At 34.3% G+C, this 16488-nt stretch overlaps 2 protein-coding genes across 2 annotated transcripts; both read left to right on the top strand.

Annotated features, from left to right (window-relative positions):
• The first annotated feature begins 641 nt into the window (after positions 1-641).
• On the top strand, positions 642-6563 carry LOC119997968 (protein disulfide-isomerase 5-2-like). Its single transcript, XM_038845215.1, has 5 exons — positions 642-1007; positions 2165-2268; positions 3043-3413; positions 5121-5428; positions 6027-6563. Exons 1-5 carry the CDS (start codon positions 777-779, stop codon positions 6339-6341), a joined length of 1329 nt encoding a protein of 442 aa, XP_038701143.1. The 5' UTR covers positions 642-776; the 3' UTR covers positions 6342-6563.
• Positions 6564-10094: 3531 nt separating this feature from the next.
• On the top strand, positions 10095-13148 carry LOC119997493 (late embryogenesis abundant protein At5g17165-like). Its single transcript, XM_038844561.1, has 2 exons — positions 10095-10308; positions 12613-13148. The coding sequence occupies exons 1-2, from the start codon at positions 10208-10210 to the stop codon at positions 12890-12892; spliced, it is 381 nt and encodes a 126-aa protein (XP_038700489.1). The 5' UTR covers positions 10095-10207; the 3' UTR covers positions 12893-13148.
• The last annotated feature ends 3340 nt before the right edge of the window (positions 13149-16488 follow it).

Below are 16488 nucleotides of genomic sequence, written 5' to 3'. Positions count from 1 at the left end.
TTCTGGCATGTGTATTATTGTACATAACTTAACATTTCTCCATACGGATTTAAAATGTGCACTATTAAATCTTTGTTGTTTTTAAAATAAGTGTAATTCAAGCATATTAGATCCGACTTGTCGTTTCACTTTTTAACACTCTCAAAAAGTGATTTGCATTTTAAGTCGTACTTTAAATCCGCATAAGAAAATTCCTCTATACATATATAATTTTTTTACAATACCAATCTACCTCAATCCAAAATGGTGTGCACACCCACGCAAGTGTGAATCATCAGTAATAATTCCATGTGTTTTGATATGACAAATATCAATAATTTTGATCATAATGCTGTATTTTTTTGTCAATGTTTTAAATATCGGTTGGGTACCCATTGCTTGAAACGATAAAATCAGATATTGAACCCCTCACTTGCATGAATCAATCTAAAATATCAAGTTGTGCTGGTGCCTCTAAAATACCGGTTGAACCTTCTAGTTTTACCAGTATTGAACTGGCTCTACACATATTTTTAATTTTTTATAATTTTAAAAAATTAAAATTAAAATTTTTTTACTTTAGAGATAAATAAAAAAATAAATATTTAAGTAATACAGTTAAATTTTATAAAATATTATATATTTTTTGAACCAAGGATTCCTAAACACTGTGGACTCTGCCTGGGAAAAAATGATTTCATGTCGAAGGGGACGCAGGTAAACGGGTAAAGAGAGACGTTGGCTTCGTTCCCTTCACATATTGGAGTTCGCACAAGCACAATCGTCGCTGATTACTGATGATGGTGGTTAATTGCGATACAAAGTCCAAGATGTTGCATCTAGTGGTTGTTGCATCGATCTTTTGTCTGCAAACAGCAAGCGTGTTTTCTGAGCAGCAGTTCTCGATAGATGGAAAGGTGTTGGAGCTTGACGATTCCAACTTCGATTCAGTCATCTCTTCCTTCGACTACGTCTTCGTCGACTTCTACGCTCCCTGGTGTGGCCACTGCAAGCGTCTCTCTCCCGAGGTCAAATCATTTCCCTTTCTGTCTCTGTCTACCTTTATATATAGACACATATACGGGTTTATGCGGTATGTGCGTGGTTGGAGAATCGCCTTTTGAGATTTATTTGTTCTTTAGTTATTTTGATGGAAAAGTAGTTCGATTAAGATGGAGTCTAGTTGTCTCTTACAATCAAGATCTATAAATTCTTGCCATCTATGCATTTTGAATTGCAAAGTAATTTTGAAATGTATGTAAATGAACATCAACAGGTGAGTCTGGATGCGTGCCAATATAGATTCGGGGTAGTCACAAATTCAGGGTAGTGTGTGACTAGGTTCCTGAATTAATATACACGCATGGAGAAAAGCAACAAATTACCTAGAAAACTATGGCCCCTTGTCCCTGAATTAATATATGCACATAGAGAAAAGCAACAAATTACCTAGAAAACTATGGTCCCTTGTTCCTATTCTTTTATTCCATTAAATGCCACATGTATTAGCTTGCAACTACATAAGCATTTCGGAATGTTTTGCTACTTTATTCATCTGACTATGTTATGCAATTTTTAATGTTCAACAGTTGTAATATTGACGACAACAGTTTCTATGAATTGTTAATGTAACTCTTTCTTAAATATGGGAAGAATCGAATGTACAAGTATTTGGTTTCACCACCAATTAGTATTTTGTCCTGATTCCCTTACCAGGGGGAATTCCCTTCACCATTAGTGCAAAGTATTGCTAATCCATTGCCATTTTTTGCCTTGTAGTATGAAGAGCCTGTTTGACACAATGTTGTGTTCTGGTGATGCACTTTCTTTCTAATGGCTTTAACAATGGAGTTGTGTAAAGATATCAAATAGCCTTTGATTGCTACTTTTCTTATTTCAACTGTTACAATTTGGGGAAGAAAACACATGGTTTGCACTGGTCAATAAGGGAAATTTTCCTCATTAAAAAATTGTTTTACCTGCTAGTTTATACCTGGGTTGTACCACATTGATGTTAAATAGCCTTTCCCTTCATACTTTTACGTCTATGATTAGAGTGCTTAATAGTTAAAACTTAAAATGTGTGCTGCGATTTTGTTTGATATACTATCTGAAGATGTGCTAAGATTCTTTAAAATAAAATTAAAGTCACAGTCACTTGTTAAATTTAGTGTTTGAATTGCAGTTGGATGCAGCTGCCCCTATTGTTGCTGGATTGAAGCAACCCATAGTGATAGCAAAAGTAAATGCTGACAAGTTTACCCGTCTCGCTAGTGCCTATGATATTGAGTATGTATTCTATAGCCTTTACTCCCATTCACCTTCATTTTTTTTTTCCCCTTTTGGGTGGTTGTGTGGGGATGGGGTGAATTTTATTTAAATGGACATCATCCTCAAACTTTGCTTTCGGCTAATGACTAATCTTGGGAAACTTGCTAAAGATTATCAATAGAATTGTCGCGATAGAATTTTCTAGAGGATATCATACTTTTGAGCATATACTTTGGAAGATATAATCACTTTCTTCAAGTAGCAATTAAGCAATCTTTAATGCATAGTCCTTGTTTTGTGTTTTTCTACTTCGTGGGATTTATAGTTTTTAGTTCCGACATGAAATTAATTAATGATAAGTCTAAACATTATCCAAAAGGGCTACAACATTCGGAATGTTCTTGGGCTCAGAACAGCATAATAGCATATAAATAGGGATTGCGTAAGCATTTGAGTGAAGTGAAAGCCTGTATTTTTTGATATTTCTCTCTTTTATTTATAGAATTTTGAAGGTGATTCCCGCACACACTTAATGCATATCCTTACCTTCTCAACTCATCCAAATCCCCTATTAACTTAAAAATCAGGTTTCCTGGGCTGTCTTCTATTTAACCAGAAGCTTGGAGTTGCATCAGTATAAAACAGTAGGGCAGTGTTAAAATAATTATTTTTTCGTAATACAGAATTGCAAAATACATTGATACGTTTTAGAGAGTAGGCTCTTAATTCTTGCCAAAACTAGTCGCGATGATTATAAATGACACCAAGCAATAAATTTATGATTTGATGCAGTGGGTTCCCTACCCTCAAGATCTTTATGCATGGCGTTGCAGTGGACTATTATGGCCCAAGGAAAGCTGATTTACTTGTACGTTATCTCAAGAAATTTGTTGCCACTGATGTTGCAATCCTTGGTTCAGACTCTGCTATTAGTGACTTTGTTGAAGAGGCTGGTACTTACTTTCCTATGTATATAGGTTTTGGCTTAAACGAGTCACTGATATCAAAGTTAGCCATTAAGTATAAGAAAAAGGCATGGTTCTCCGTGGCAAATGATTTTTCAGAGGACGTCATGTTACGGTATGATTTTGACAAGGTTCCTGCACTGGTTTCACTTCGCACAAGCTACACTGAGCGGAGTGTTTTTTATGGTCCCTTTGAAGGTTAGCTTATATTCAGTTTATCCAAGCTGGCCCAGTTGATTTGTTCATAATTTATTTTAAATTATTTTTATCAAGCATTGCCTACTTGAAATTGACCTTACATTGGGTTTTTTCGTACATGCTAATAAATTAGTTCCTTTTATTCATCTTAGCACATTCATCATAGGGACATTTTCTCGACAACACACTGCTAGATAGTTGAATGATCAATATCTTGTGAATTGATGTTTCATGTTTTCTTTAGCCCTTAAGTTGAGTATGGATGTTTGAAGATGGTGGAAAATGGAATCTTTAATCTGGTTCATTATGTGCATGCGGTTGTGAATCTTTTGATTATGTTCACTTCTTGTTGAGCTATGGAATGCTTCTATGGTCATTGAACAAGTTGGACGCAATGCAGACTGCTGACCATATTAATTGTGGAAAATCTTGCCAAATGAAATGCAAGTAAAATAGAAACATAAGATGAAATTTGCTTGTAAGTAGTCATGGCCAAACATGGTCACATTGCTTCTCAGAAGGAGAAGGAAAAAAGAAAAGCGCGAGGTCTTGTGGGGGCAAAGGCTACGTACATCTTGTCTGTCTCCGACCCTGCCCACTATGAGAACCTTGTGCACAAGAGTTGTTTACCTTTTACAAGTAAATCTATTTCATAAGTTGCACCCATGTAATATGAAGCTTAATTTCCAAGGAAGCAAACAGAATATATTCTTTCCTTTCATATCAAAATGATTTTGAACTTAGTCATGAAAGGCTTTACACTTACACTTCGCAGATAAAGGAGAAACAGTTTGATTCTTTTTGCTTTTGTTTTCCCCTTGAAACTGAAAGACAACTAAGGAAGCTTCTTGCAGGTTTTTCTAACACAGACCGTGACAGAATCATATTTATTTTAAGTGCTGAGTTTTCAACAGATGCATAAACTAAAATTAGATTGTGAATAATACACCAACAGTAGCCTAAAATTGTCTTTGACTAAACATTTATCATGCTGTTGTAGGCCAAATGCAGATATTAGTCCCTGTTAGAAGTCAATAAAAATATACAAACAAGTTTGAAGAGACATGACTTTGGTGCTTGAGAAGCCGATTCAAAGATTTGAGTTAATCATCTTCTCCAATGTTCCAATCTGAGTAGCTGGTAGCTTAGTCGCTTCTAATTGTAATAGCTGTGTCAGTATTCACTCTCACTTTGGCACAGACTATTTTGAAGCACCCAATAATGAACTGCAGTGATGTTGATATTTAAATGAAAATGTTAGTTTATTGCAAACAAAAACCATTACTTCTGATTTTGAATAATTTTATTGTACTTTTGTTTAATTTGTAGTTTTTAATTGATTGAGTGTATCACGCTGTGGTGCATTTTTGTTTGAAAAAAAGAACGAGTAGTGTTGGTGAAGGAGACTGTGATTTTGAATACCTTTGGATCTGATTTGCATGTAGCAATGCTGATAATAAATATATTATGCTGAATTCCTGATTAACTAAGCTCGAACATCTTTGTTTAATTCCACAGTGGCTCCAACTTCGTCTTTGATCAGCATAACATTTTGAGTCTTGTTTATGTCTTTATTTCCATATGGTGTATATAAAATTTGTTAGGTATAGATAGATTTTTCCTCAAGTTATGACTCCTTAAATGCTTGTCTTTACTATCTGTATAAGATAGCAATATATAAACCAGTCCTACTGTTCTATTGTGCAGAGGAGTTTCTGGAAGAGTTTATAAAACAAAATTTACTCCCTCTCGCTGTGCCTATAAATCATGACACATTGAAGATATTGAAAGATGATGACAGGAAAATTGTCCTGACAATTATTGAGGATGAGGCTGAAGAGAAATCACACAAATTGATCAAGCTGCTGAAAGCTGCTGCATCTGCAAATCGTGACTTAATATTTGGTTATGTTGGGGTTAAACAATGGGAAGACTTTGCTTATACATTTGGGGTCAGCGACAAGACAAAACTGCCAAAAATGCTAGTTTGGAATGGGAATGAAGAATACATCTTGGTATTACTACTCTTTTCCTGAACTAACCATGCTAAATGAATCTCTTTCTTTTTTTTCCTTAAATGGGTAAGCTAGGGGGAAGAGGGTGGGGGTTAGCGGGATTTGAACCCCTGCCAATGGATGGGGTGGTGGAGATCAGACCACCTAAACCAGGTCATAGTTATTTGTTTGTTTGTTTATATTAAGATTCACAACTCTCAATTGGCGAAGGGAACTAGTACACATATAGACCAACTATTTTCTGTGGTGATCTGTAGAAAGAGTTTCTTATCATATTCTATGCATGGGAAAATTCTCAAGTAGCTCATGTTTGACATAGTGAAGATGACGAGTTTATCTATCATAACAATGTAATTCTCCTTATCTATTGAGAATAAAATTAGACGGGCGTCAAAATCTTGATTAGTCACTCGATGAGATTTGCCTAGGACTTTTGTGTGTTCAGTTGATAGCATTAGCTGATTTTCTGTCAAGTAATTGTTGATGATTTTGTTTTGCCATCGTTGCTCTTTTTTTTTTCCTTTCCTTTGCCCTTGTTTTTTTGTTAAAGTAAAAAATCACACACATACTTAGTTGCTGTTTTTTTTTTTCACTGAAGGTTATTGATTCAGAAAGCATTGATGAGGAGGATCAGGGTTCTCAAATCTCACGATTCCTTGAAGGATATAGAGAAGGAAGAACAGAAGTTAAAAGCGTCAGTGGTCCATCATTAATGGGCTATATCAATTCACTTTTCGGCATGAGAACAGTGTTCATAATTGTTTTTCTGGTTGCAATGTTGATGATGATTAGAAGTATTAAAGATGATGATGATGAAGGTGTAAGAATCGGTACTGGAGACAGGGTAGATGATCATGCAGAGAGCTCTGCCTCTGAAAGGAATGAGTATAGATCCGGAGACAAAGAAGACTAGATTCAAGATTCTGCTCTGATACTGCCATGCCAGTGCAAGGTTGGTTAGAGTAGAAGAAAAAATATATTCAGTTGCCAGTTAGCTTTCTATCTTCCTGCAAATATTGTCTTATTTCCATGCTTTTTGATTTATATACTGTTAGAGCATATTAGTATGTCTTAATGTACAATAATCACCGAACATCTCACATCATATTTTATAGTTTTTAGCTTAATTTTTTTTCCAAAACTTTTTCACTAGTATTAAAAATCAATCAAAACGCTTTACCAAACGCACTCTTAAGAATGGTTTTAATTCACAGCTGTACTTTACAAAAGTTTTTGGAGTCATTATCTAGAGACACAGCGTAGACATAGCAAGGAAAGGAGATTGCCATAATTGACCATACTGAAATTTTCGGAGCTTGGGATTATCCAGAGCTCCAGATCAGGCAAGCCGGCATAATTCTTCTTGATTATTTGACCAGAAGCTCTGGAAACAAACTAACACAGCATGTATTTTCACACCAGCTGCATTGCCTCTTTGTTTTGTGGTTCAGGATAAATATTCTAAAAACCAAAGCACTCTAACACAGTAAAAAAATCTATAGAAGAGGGAACTGAAACAAAATTTTCACATCTTATATTAACAATTCTCTTCATGAAGAAACATCGAGATCATTCTTGTAGCTCACATTCCAGATACTTTACTGGGAAGCATTATTATCAAGTATCAACTCAAATAAAGAGTGTGTGGTTTACCAAAAGAGGTGCAATATATCACGCAACGAATCTACATACATCAAAAATCAAAACCGATTCAAAATCATGACGGGTTTAAAATTTAAAACCAAAACCATTTCCAAGCCCTATAGAATCCGTTTTCAAATTTTAAAAGGTTCGGATACCCTGTGAGTAGTTCCTGGTAAATTTTTTTGCCATCCCTAGAGAGGAGTTTTGGAACAACAGGGGTATCTTTATTATACTGGCCAAAAGTTAATTGTTCTTGTTCATTTCTTAACATAACTAGTGCGAATTAGTATTAGAAATCCACACCCCAAACAATCAATTATATTGTCCACTTTGGGGTTTCGGTTTCCATAGATACATCAGATTACTCTCATATGTTTGTTGCTCATAGGCCCAATAACTAACCCATAACCCAAGTCACTAAGCCTATGAAAAGGCCTAATTGAATGTTAAGGGTGCACTTTACATTTTCAGTTTCATCACCAATTCAAATATGTTTTAGCTTCCCATGTAGGGAATGAAGATGGAAGGAACATCTAAATTTACATCACTCTCTCCTTGTAGGGAATCTGAATGACCCATCTAAGTAAAATATGATATTAGAAAAAGAATATAAAAAAAACTAAAATTTAAGATTTAAGATTTTATAAAGAAATTTATAAATTTTAATTAATCTTTTATACGATACTGTTCATTATTTTTACAACGAGCTACAAAAAATATTCAATTAATTATTTATATGGAGAATTTAAAAAATAATAAAATTATTCATTCATCATGGTAATTACAAATTTATTTGTTTAAATATTTCTTACACGGTGTATAAATTATCGACTATAACCCAATGCCTCCACTAATATAGAAATTTTTTAATACGAATAATTGAGTGAGTTATTTAATAAAAAGAATAACATTGTTTTCAACTCTTTCTCTTGAACACTTAAAATAATTTATTAGTTTTTTTTTTTAAAAAAAATATTGTAAAAAAAGTAAAGAGAAAGGACGAAATGGTCATTCGGCCACAAACCGTGTGCTTTTCATGTGGAACATCGTAAAAAATTCCTTTACCACATCCACGTCATCGAATTAGAATATTGCATTTGTATTCTTATCTTCATCATATTCACAAACATAAAAAAATCTAACGTCGTTATCATCTTTAATAACATGCAAAAAAAAAAAGTCTCAATATCTTTGACTAGTAATTGAGTCTCAATCTAACAAGATTTTTTTTTTTTTTTTTTTGCAATCGGAAAATTAACCTAGATGTGAAGAGGCAACTTGAAGCGTGAGATAAATGATGTTGTACTGGATTAAACCAAATAAAATTCACGACAAATCTTTTGCTTATAGCTTTTTGGACACTAATTTTTGGACATGCCTGATTTTCAACAATTACATCTTGAGTTTCAGATTAGCTAGATCTTCATGCACTTGCCATATATCCTTTGGAGATTGGTTGATCCTTGCCAGGTGTGAATCTCATGTTCCCATGTGTCAGCAGACAAATGGAGATTATTTCTGGTATAAACAGAAAGACATTTGAAGAGCTATTAAAATATTCAATTAATCATTTATTTGGAAATTTTAAAAAAAGGATAAAGTTATTCACTCATCATGATAATTTTAATTTTAATTGCTTAAACATTTCTTATTGAGTATAAATGGAGAGGAGACAAACCATTATAATAAAAGAGACGATTGATACTCTGCACAAGGTCACTTAGTATTCGCCAATTTTTGTCTACACACACCACAACCCACACCTCCACTTATTTGTAATACTTGATGTCGATTACATTTAATGCTTGTAGACTTGTAGATCATTCTACACATATTGACAACTACACAATTGTATATAAGCCAAGAACTATATGAAACATCTGGAAGATACCAGAGGAATCGATGTTGGCTTTTAATATGCGGTACATGAGTTATTGACTATAAGCAAACAACCCTTCAGTTGATGTGATTAAGGCATACACTCAGGGACAGAGCCAGGAAGTGATGATGAGGTGGGTCAATACAGCGCTCCTAAATTTTTTTTAGAACACATTATTATTGTTATTTAATATTAACAGTAATAGAATGAATAATTTTAAGGTTACTATTGTTATAGAAGAATTTCATTGAAATAAATCAGAGTCTGCATAAGGTAGAATCGAATGAGTACACTCAATCAAATACATATCTTGAAGGTTACTATTGTTATGTATTGTTTATTATTACTAGGTAATAAGGTAAATGAATTTTCAAACATCATAGTCTAAATAAACACATATATACACTTACTAAAAAAGTACACATAAAATATTTATAATATATATATGTATTTAATATATGATATGTATGTGTATATTTAGACATATATACATATGTGTGTAAATATATGTGTGAAGTAGTATATATTATATATGTGTAGGATGCTACAGCCTAGTGTGGCCTCCTCTCCCGCCCTTGGATACACCTGACTCGGTGGTATCAAAGTTTCGAGTTTTCCACTGCTCACCTAAAAAAAAAAAGGAGTATTATTGACTATAGAAATATTTTAATACTAATAATTACATGAGTTGTTTAATAAAAAAATTATTTATTATAATGATCCCGTGCATTGTAATGATACACGCGTAGATAACTTATAATAACATTGTTCTTTCTCTTGAACACTTAAAATTATTTATTAGTTTTCTTTTAAAATATATTTTAAAAATGTCAAAAGGAGGGACAAAATGGTCATTCGGCAACAATGCATGTGCTTTTCGTTACGGAATAGCTTGATAACTGCCTGCGCCGTCGACATCCACGTCATCGAATCAGAATATGCCATTTGTATTCTTATCTGCATCCAATTCGCAAACATAAAAAATTCTAACGTCGTTATCATCGTTAGTAACAGGCAAAAAGGAATCTCAGTCTCTCATATAACGGCGCTAAAACCCCGTCATCTACTCTTAAACGGTACCGTTATATTAGGTACACACCCCGCGTACGGTAGGTGTGGACCAACGGAAACGAGACTCTTGGACTAGCTTCTATAAAGAATCCCAGCACTCTACACAGTATCTTCTATCCTTCTCGCTTTGTTGCAGTACTCTCCGAGTCTCTCTTTTCGTCGAATATTAGCTTTGCTTGCATTTTATGGCCGCCAATTCGAGTAGCGTTAGTGGGATCAGGAGCTTGGGGAAGCGAGTCGTGAACCAGATCATCTCTACTCGCTTTCACTCTGCTTTCACCGCCAGGTTTTATCTTCTGCAAGCTCTTAAATATCATTTTTCCTTTTATGTTTTTTCTTTGGTGATTGTTTGAGCGATCTGGTTAGATATAGTTCTGTTTGAAAACTGGTGCATAGATATCCTGAGTTGTTCTTTTGGAGATCATTTTTTCGCTTCCTGATTTTGGTGGTTTCCGGGAAAAGCAAAGAGAGTGTTAACTGTAGACATTCCGGGAAAATAATTGCTGCTTCTTTTTAATGATTTTTTTTTTCTTCTGGAGATCTATCCTATCTCTAATTGCAATTATGATTGAATTTCCTAATTCGGACAAGAAGGAGTGGAGAAGAGATTCGATTACAGATTATCAACGCGTTTATTGCGTGTCGTTTAAAATGGATGGATAAGGACAGGTCATAAACGGCGTCGGCGACGGTGATATTGCACTGCTAATTTGGGGGGCACATGTGTAATTACATTTGCTCTATACCCTTCCAGGCTTCCATTAAAAGACTTCTTTCCTTTTATACTTTAAAATGAGTGGATGCATAATTACCCATGGAAGGAAAAGTGAAATGAAGTATCTTGAGCTGCAGTTATACACATGGGAAAAGGGGTAATGGGCTTTCACAATACTGTAGTATTCAATTCTACCTTTTGTTTTCTTTTAGTAATGCTATATTCCTTTCCTTGTTGCTTCAGGGAAAGGCAGTTCTAGATCATTGGTCTAGATATTTGGGTTCTATAGATGAATCTCAGTAGGCGCACCTCTTGGAGTTTTCATTTTTATGTATTATGTGCACATGTGCATATAATTTGTGCATTCACCACAAAGTAACTTATCTTAGATACAACCTGTCTAGTTATATTTGATTCTCTTGTAAAATATGTACAAAAACTAAAATTTGTGGTACTTGTTGTATCTAGTAGACAATAATCTAATGTTACAGTAGAAAGGTTCATAGATGAACCTGTAAAGTCACCTACTGCCGTTGTCGATCTCCTAACTTTATTTTGTTTTAGTATTTAGTACATCTACATATATATACATATATGTACATATTGACTCCACTAGGCAATAACTTCTCATATAGTACAATCCAACAAAAATTCCTTGTATAGAGTATAGACACCTTCCTGCAGGTTATGTAGTCTCCATGGTTAAACAAATTTGTCCTATACTCCTATCTATTTTATCTGATAAACAATCAATCTAAGGCCATACTGGCATATAGCCATATATAGGTTCAAAGATGAGCCTGTACATCCACCCATGTCCATTACTATCTGTGGTTTCGTTTCTATGGAAAGTCTAAATTATGTTCTTAATAACTATGATAGGCCCTACGTTGATAATGCCTTGTGGTAATCTACATCCATAGAACTTGAACCAGGACAAGGTTCGAGTGCCCTCCCATGCCAATAATAATAATAATAATAAATGACTTATTAGGGGAAAAAAAAAAAAGGTCTTTCATAGATTATGCCTTACTTTTAGGTAAGTCCGGCTTGAGTGTAACCTTGTGTGTCTTCATTTCATATATTCCTTGCTTTGTTTGCCTTTTGCATCAAGCTTTTGTATCTTGTATACCAAATGTTTGAGAAGTTAGTAATCACCAAAATAGTGGGAATCAGGAAATTTTTGGGTTTATTGCAAATTGTTTTCTGGTTTGCTTGCATTCTAGTCATGCTGTAGCTTATGTCCCAATTTATAGTGTGCTGCTGCCCCAACCCAATCATCTTCCATGCTTTACAGCAACCATATCATATACTTAGTATTTATTGTCCGTTTTACTTTTGTAAGAGTACAATTATTCTTAAACATGCTGGGCGCAGGTTCTTATAAATTCAGGGATAAAAAGATGAAATCCATAATGGTTGTCAATTTTGTGAAAACTCTCCTACATCTCCCCTTCACCACTCTTTGTTTTGGGGATGGGAATACGCTTCTTTTACTCCATGGGAAATAAATAGTACATCCCAGTTTATCACCATCGTTGATTTTATATATATTTTTTTAATGTTTTTCATCTAGCTGTGCTCTAGTTTGCCCTGAGGACGTGCTAACATTTTGAATTTTTCTCTTAAAGCACAAAATTTTCAATGACCAGTTGATAATTCGTGCTTGTAGCCCATGATTTAGAAAAAAAAAAAAAGCCTCCCGTATTGAGCCAAAGATAAACCGATCCATTATGAATCTATTGAATTAATAAATTTTCTTAGTTAACATTTGCCAGAATATTGCCATAAGCCATCGTTCCTTTGACTATCTTATAAATTGATGGATGATAATAAAGATGGAATCACCATGTTAAATAATGATGGTGAATGCAGGAAGGCTGCTCACACATCTGTGTATGACAAGAACTTTGAGGATCAGGTACGACCAGCTGTAGTGCCGGATGAACTGATCCAGCCCGAGTCCGACAAATACTGGGCACCACACCCAAAAACTGGTGTATTTGGTCCAGCCACTGAGCACTCTGCAGCCGGTGGTGGGGAAGACGGTGCCCATTCCTCTGCTGTGAATGGTGGTCAAGACTCTGTTTTGGAAGAGAAGGCCTGGTTCCGTCCCACCAGTATTGAAGACTTGGAGAAGCCTCACCTCCCTTGAACTATTTATGCGTGCTTTTCACATCTATAAAATAGGTTTTGGCATAGCATGAGTGTTATTATGCCAAGAGCTTGAAATAAAACTGGGTTGATACTCCGAAACCTATTTCTGGTGTAGTCGTTTTCTGGAAACCTACGAATGCATATACTAGATTAATGTTATTTAGGTTTGTGTGTTTGCTTTATTTCTGCTATACTTTTGTTATGAAATACTTGAACATTGTTCCTCTGGGAATTTATGCTTCTGGGTTTATGTAGCTTTTGTGTGTATATCACCATAACTATAACTATATATATATATGTAAATGAGCATCATACTAATAGTTGCTAGCTGCTACTTTTTTGCAATCTCTCATTAGCCTTGGAATCTTTTTATTTCTGAGTCAACATGAGATGGTGAATATGTTAACAAAGAAAACTAAATTTGTGATTTGAGTTTATGCAACCATATTGTTCTTCTAAAAATATTGTGATTTTTTATGTCTTATTTTGGTGGGTCTTACTCGGCTACACATTGACCTATTTTTTGTATATTTTAAAGATGGACAATTCTTTTTCAAAAACTTTAGAGAGGTTGAGATCATACAAATATCTTTGTAACCAAAATAATTAAGAACGTGTCCTTTACGTGTTAATAGGTTATGCTTATATACATTACAACTCACAACAGCGTTTCACAACTGATTTACACTTATCACTTACCACTTTTTGCTTTTATTCCTACCACTCTCTCGCACGTAACTAATCCAATATAAGAATTAAATAAGTTTCTCATTTTTGTAACCAAAGTAATTAACAACATGTCCTTTATGTGTTAATAGTTTATGCTTATCTATATCACAGCTCACAGCAGCCTTTCACAGCTGACTTACACTTGTCACTTAGCATTTTGTACTTTTATTCCTACTACTCTCTCGCACGTGACTAATCCAATATAATAATTAAATGACTTTTTCATTTGTGTAACCAAAGTAATTAATCATGTGTCCTTTACATAGCTGACTTACACTTGTCACTTATCATTTTTTACTTTTATTCCTACTACTCTTTCGCACGTGACTAATCCAATATAACAATTAAATGACTTTCTCATTTGTGTAACCAAAATAATTAACCATGTGTCCTTTAAATGTTAATAGTTTATACTTATTTATGTCACAAGTCACAACAGTCTTTCACAGTTGACCTACACTTGTCACTTACTACTTTTCACTTTTATTCGTACCACTCTCTCGCACGTGACTAATCCAATATAAGAATTAAATGAGTTTTTCATTTCTGCAATCAAAGCTATTAACAAACGTGTCATTTATGTGTTAATAGTTGAGGCTTATATATATCACAACTCACACTAGCTTTTCACAGTTGACTTACACTTGCCACTTATCACTTTTTACTTTTATTTCTACCATTCTCTCGCACGTGACTAGTCCAATATAAGAATTAAATGAGTTTTTCATTTTTGCAACCAAAGTAATTAACATGTCGTTTACGTGTTAATAGTTGATGTTTATCTATATCACAACTCACAACAACCTTTCACAATTAACTTACACTTACCATTTTTTTATTTTTATTTCTATTTCTACCACTCTCTCGCATGTGATTAGTCCAATATAAGGATTAAATGAGTTTTTCATTTTTGCTACCAAAGTAATTAACAACGTGTCCTCTTCTTGTTAATAGTTGATACTTATCTATATCACAGCTCACAACAACCTTTCATAACTGACTTAAACTTACCATTTTTACTTCTATTTCTACCACTCTCTCGCACGACACGTGCGAGAGAGTGGTAGAGTTGTGTTTTCAAAAATTTCGAAACACTATTTTTAGGTTTTAAAAAAATTGAAAAATATGTTGTCAGTTTTCATAAAAACCAAACATGAAATACAAACGAAAACTACTTTTTATTTTATTTTCTATTTTTTGAAAATAAAATTAAAAACTGAGAAACAACAATAATATCAAACAGGGCAATTTTTTCGCATTCAATTTAAATTTTTTTTGAGGCGAAAGATATACCGTTGAAATCGTAAATGTGATCAAATATATTTATAATTTTTTTCAAAAGTAAATAAAATTGTAAAGCCACTGTAGCGGATCCAACAGACTACCATAGGTCCGCAACCACTATCAGTCAGGAAATATGAAAATTTAATCTAAATTTGACAGAAACTTCGCGTCCGCAACTCTTTTTAAGCAGAATACATTACACATCACAGCCACTCACATTCCATATTTTCTTTTTCTTGGCCATTACACTACCAAAACACTACTAGTATTATCCTTCCTCCTCTATCTAGGGTTTATCTTGAGAAGTCAAAATCCCCAATCTAGTCAAAATATTTTAGCGGTGAAGTAATTTTTGTGTATTTATCTATTGGATTGTGAGTGAGGTGGGCCGCTGTAGCAATGAATGAGAGTACACATTGGATGAAGAGGAGCTCAAGAAATGTCAGAATGTAAGGGTATGTCACCTAGATAATTTATCTTTTCCTTTTTATTTTTATGCACACCTTTTCATTTTTCAATTGACATTCTTTGTTTCAGGATTATTATGCACTGTATAAGGTGTACAAAAAAAGTGGACCTGATCCGAAGAATGGTGAACAGTATGTGACCGACACTAAAGTGTGTGTGTACTTACCCCAAGTGTAGGGTATCGTCAAGTAATAAACCGGTGAGTCCGGTATCGATCCACGAGGAAGCAATGCAAATTTGAAGTGAATGATATGCAAATGACTAGCTAACACTAATAAACACAATGAATATCAAATAAAAGCAAGTAAAAGAAATGGGCCGAATGACTCGGTAGCATGAGCGATTTTGTAATCAAAGTAAGCACAAATTGGATTTAAAACAATTAATTAAAAACCTAGTCTCTAATCCGTCCCGGTGGCTACTCGGTTCTCATACTCAAGGTATCATTGCAAACACACACAACCATACACAATGCATTGTGTGATACTATCAATCATGCATATGCAAAGAGAATTGGGTTATAAGACTTCAATTCATACATGTAGGTCATCGGGTTTCTTAATCTACGATGAACGCAAAGGGATAAGCACCCAATATTATGGATTAATGTTCCCCCTTGGGGCTCGGCTTGGCTAACACCCTAGTTTCACACTCAAAGATCAATTAACCATAACTCTCCCATGCACATTCCTAAATTAACCCAAAACTCCATCATCAATACACATAATTAATAGCTATGCAATGAAAAACTCAATTAATTAAGGAAATCATGCAATGGGTTTAACAATTCTCAATTAAACACATTAGATGCAATCCCTAGACTAGACAATCCGAAAATACCATCAATATGTCATTTCCATAGATCCAATCACACAACTATCACGAAATTAAAAGAGAGAAATCGAAGCTACGATTCTTTGAGCATACCTTGAGCAATTGAAACCGAGCACCCACCGTTTGGGACTAGAAACTAGAAAGAGAACTTAGCCACTCATCATAATGGACATAAACATCAATTTTATAGATGAAAATCAATGTCTACACACGAAATCACAAGAAACCAAGAAAAACTTAGAGAGAGAAATAGAGAGAAAAACAATGGAGGCAAGAAGT

The sequence above is a fragment of the Tripterygium wilfordii genome, chromosome 4 (genome assembly GCF_013401445.1).
Source record: "Tripterygium wilfordii isolate XIE 37 chromosome 4, ASM1340144v1, whole genome shotgun sequence".
Classification (NCBI taxonomy): Eukaryota; Viridiplantae; Streptophyta; class Magnoliopsida; order Celastrales; family Celastraceae; genus Tripterygium; species Tripterygium wilfordii.
This window is presented reverse-complemented; position numbering and strand designations above follow the sequence as displayed.

What these genes read in the sequence shown, in the direction of transcription:
- LOC119997493 (XM_038844561.1), top strand. Translation starts at nt 10,208, where the DNA reads ATGGCCGCCAATTCGAGTAGCGTTAGTGGGATCAGGAGCTTGGGGAAG. An exon ending in CACTCTGCTTTCACCGCCAG is followed by an intron (nt 10,309 to 12,612) that starts GTTTTATCTTCT and finishes TGGTGAATGCAG; the next exon opens with GAAGGCTGCTCACACATCTG.
- LOC119997968 (XM_038845215.1), top strand. Translation starts at nt 777, where the DNA reads ATGATGGTGGTTAATTGCGATACAAAGTCCAAGATGTTGCATCTAGTG. An exon ending in GCAAGCGTCTCTCTCCCGAG is followed by an intron (nt 1,008 to 2,164) that starts GTCAAATCATTT and finishes TTTGAATTGCAG; the next exon opens with TTGGATGCAGCTGCCCCTAT. An exon ending in TTTTTATGGTCCCTTTGAAG is followed by an intron (nt 3,414 to 5,120) that starts GTTAGCTTATAT and finishes TCTATTGTGCAG; the next exon opens with AGGAGTTTCTGGAAGAGTTT.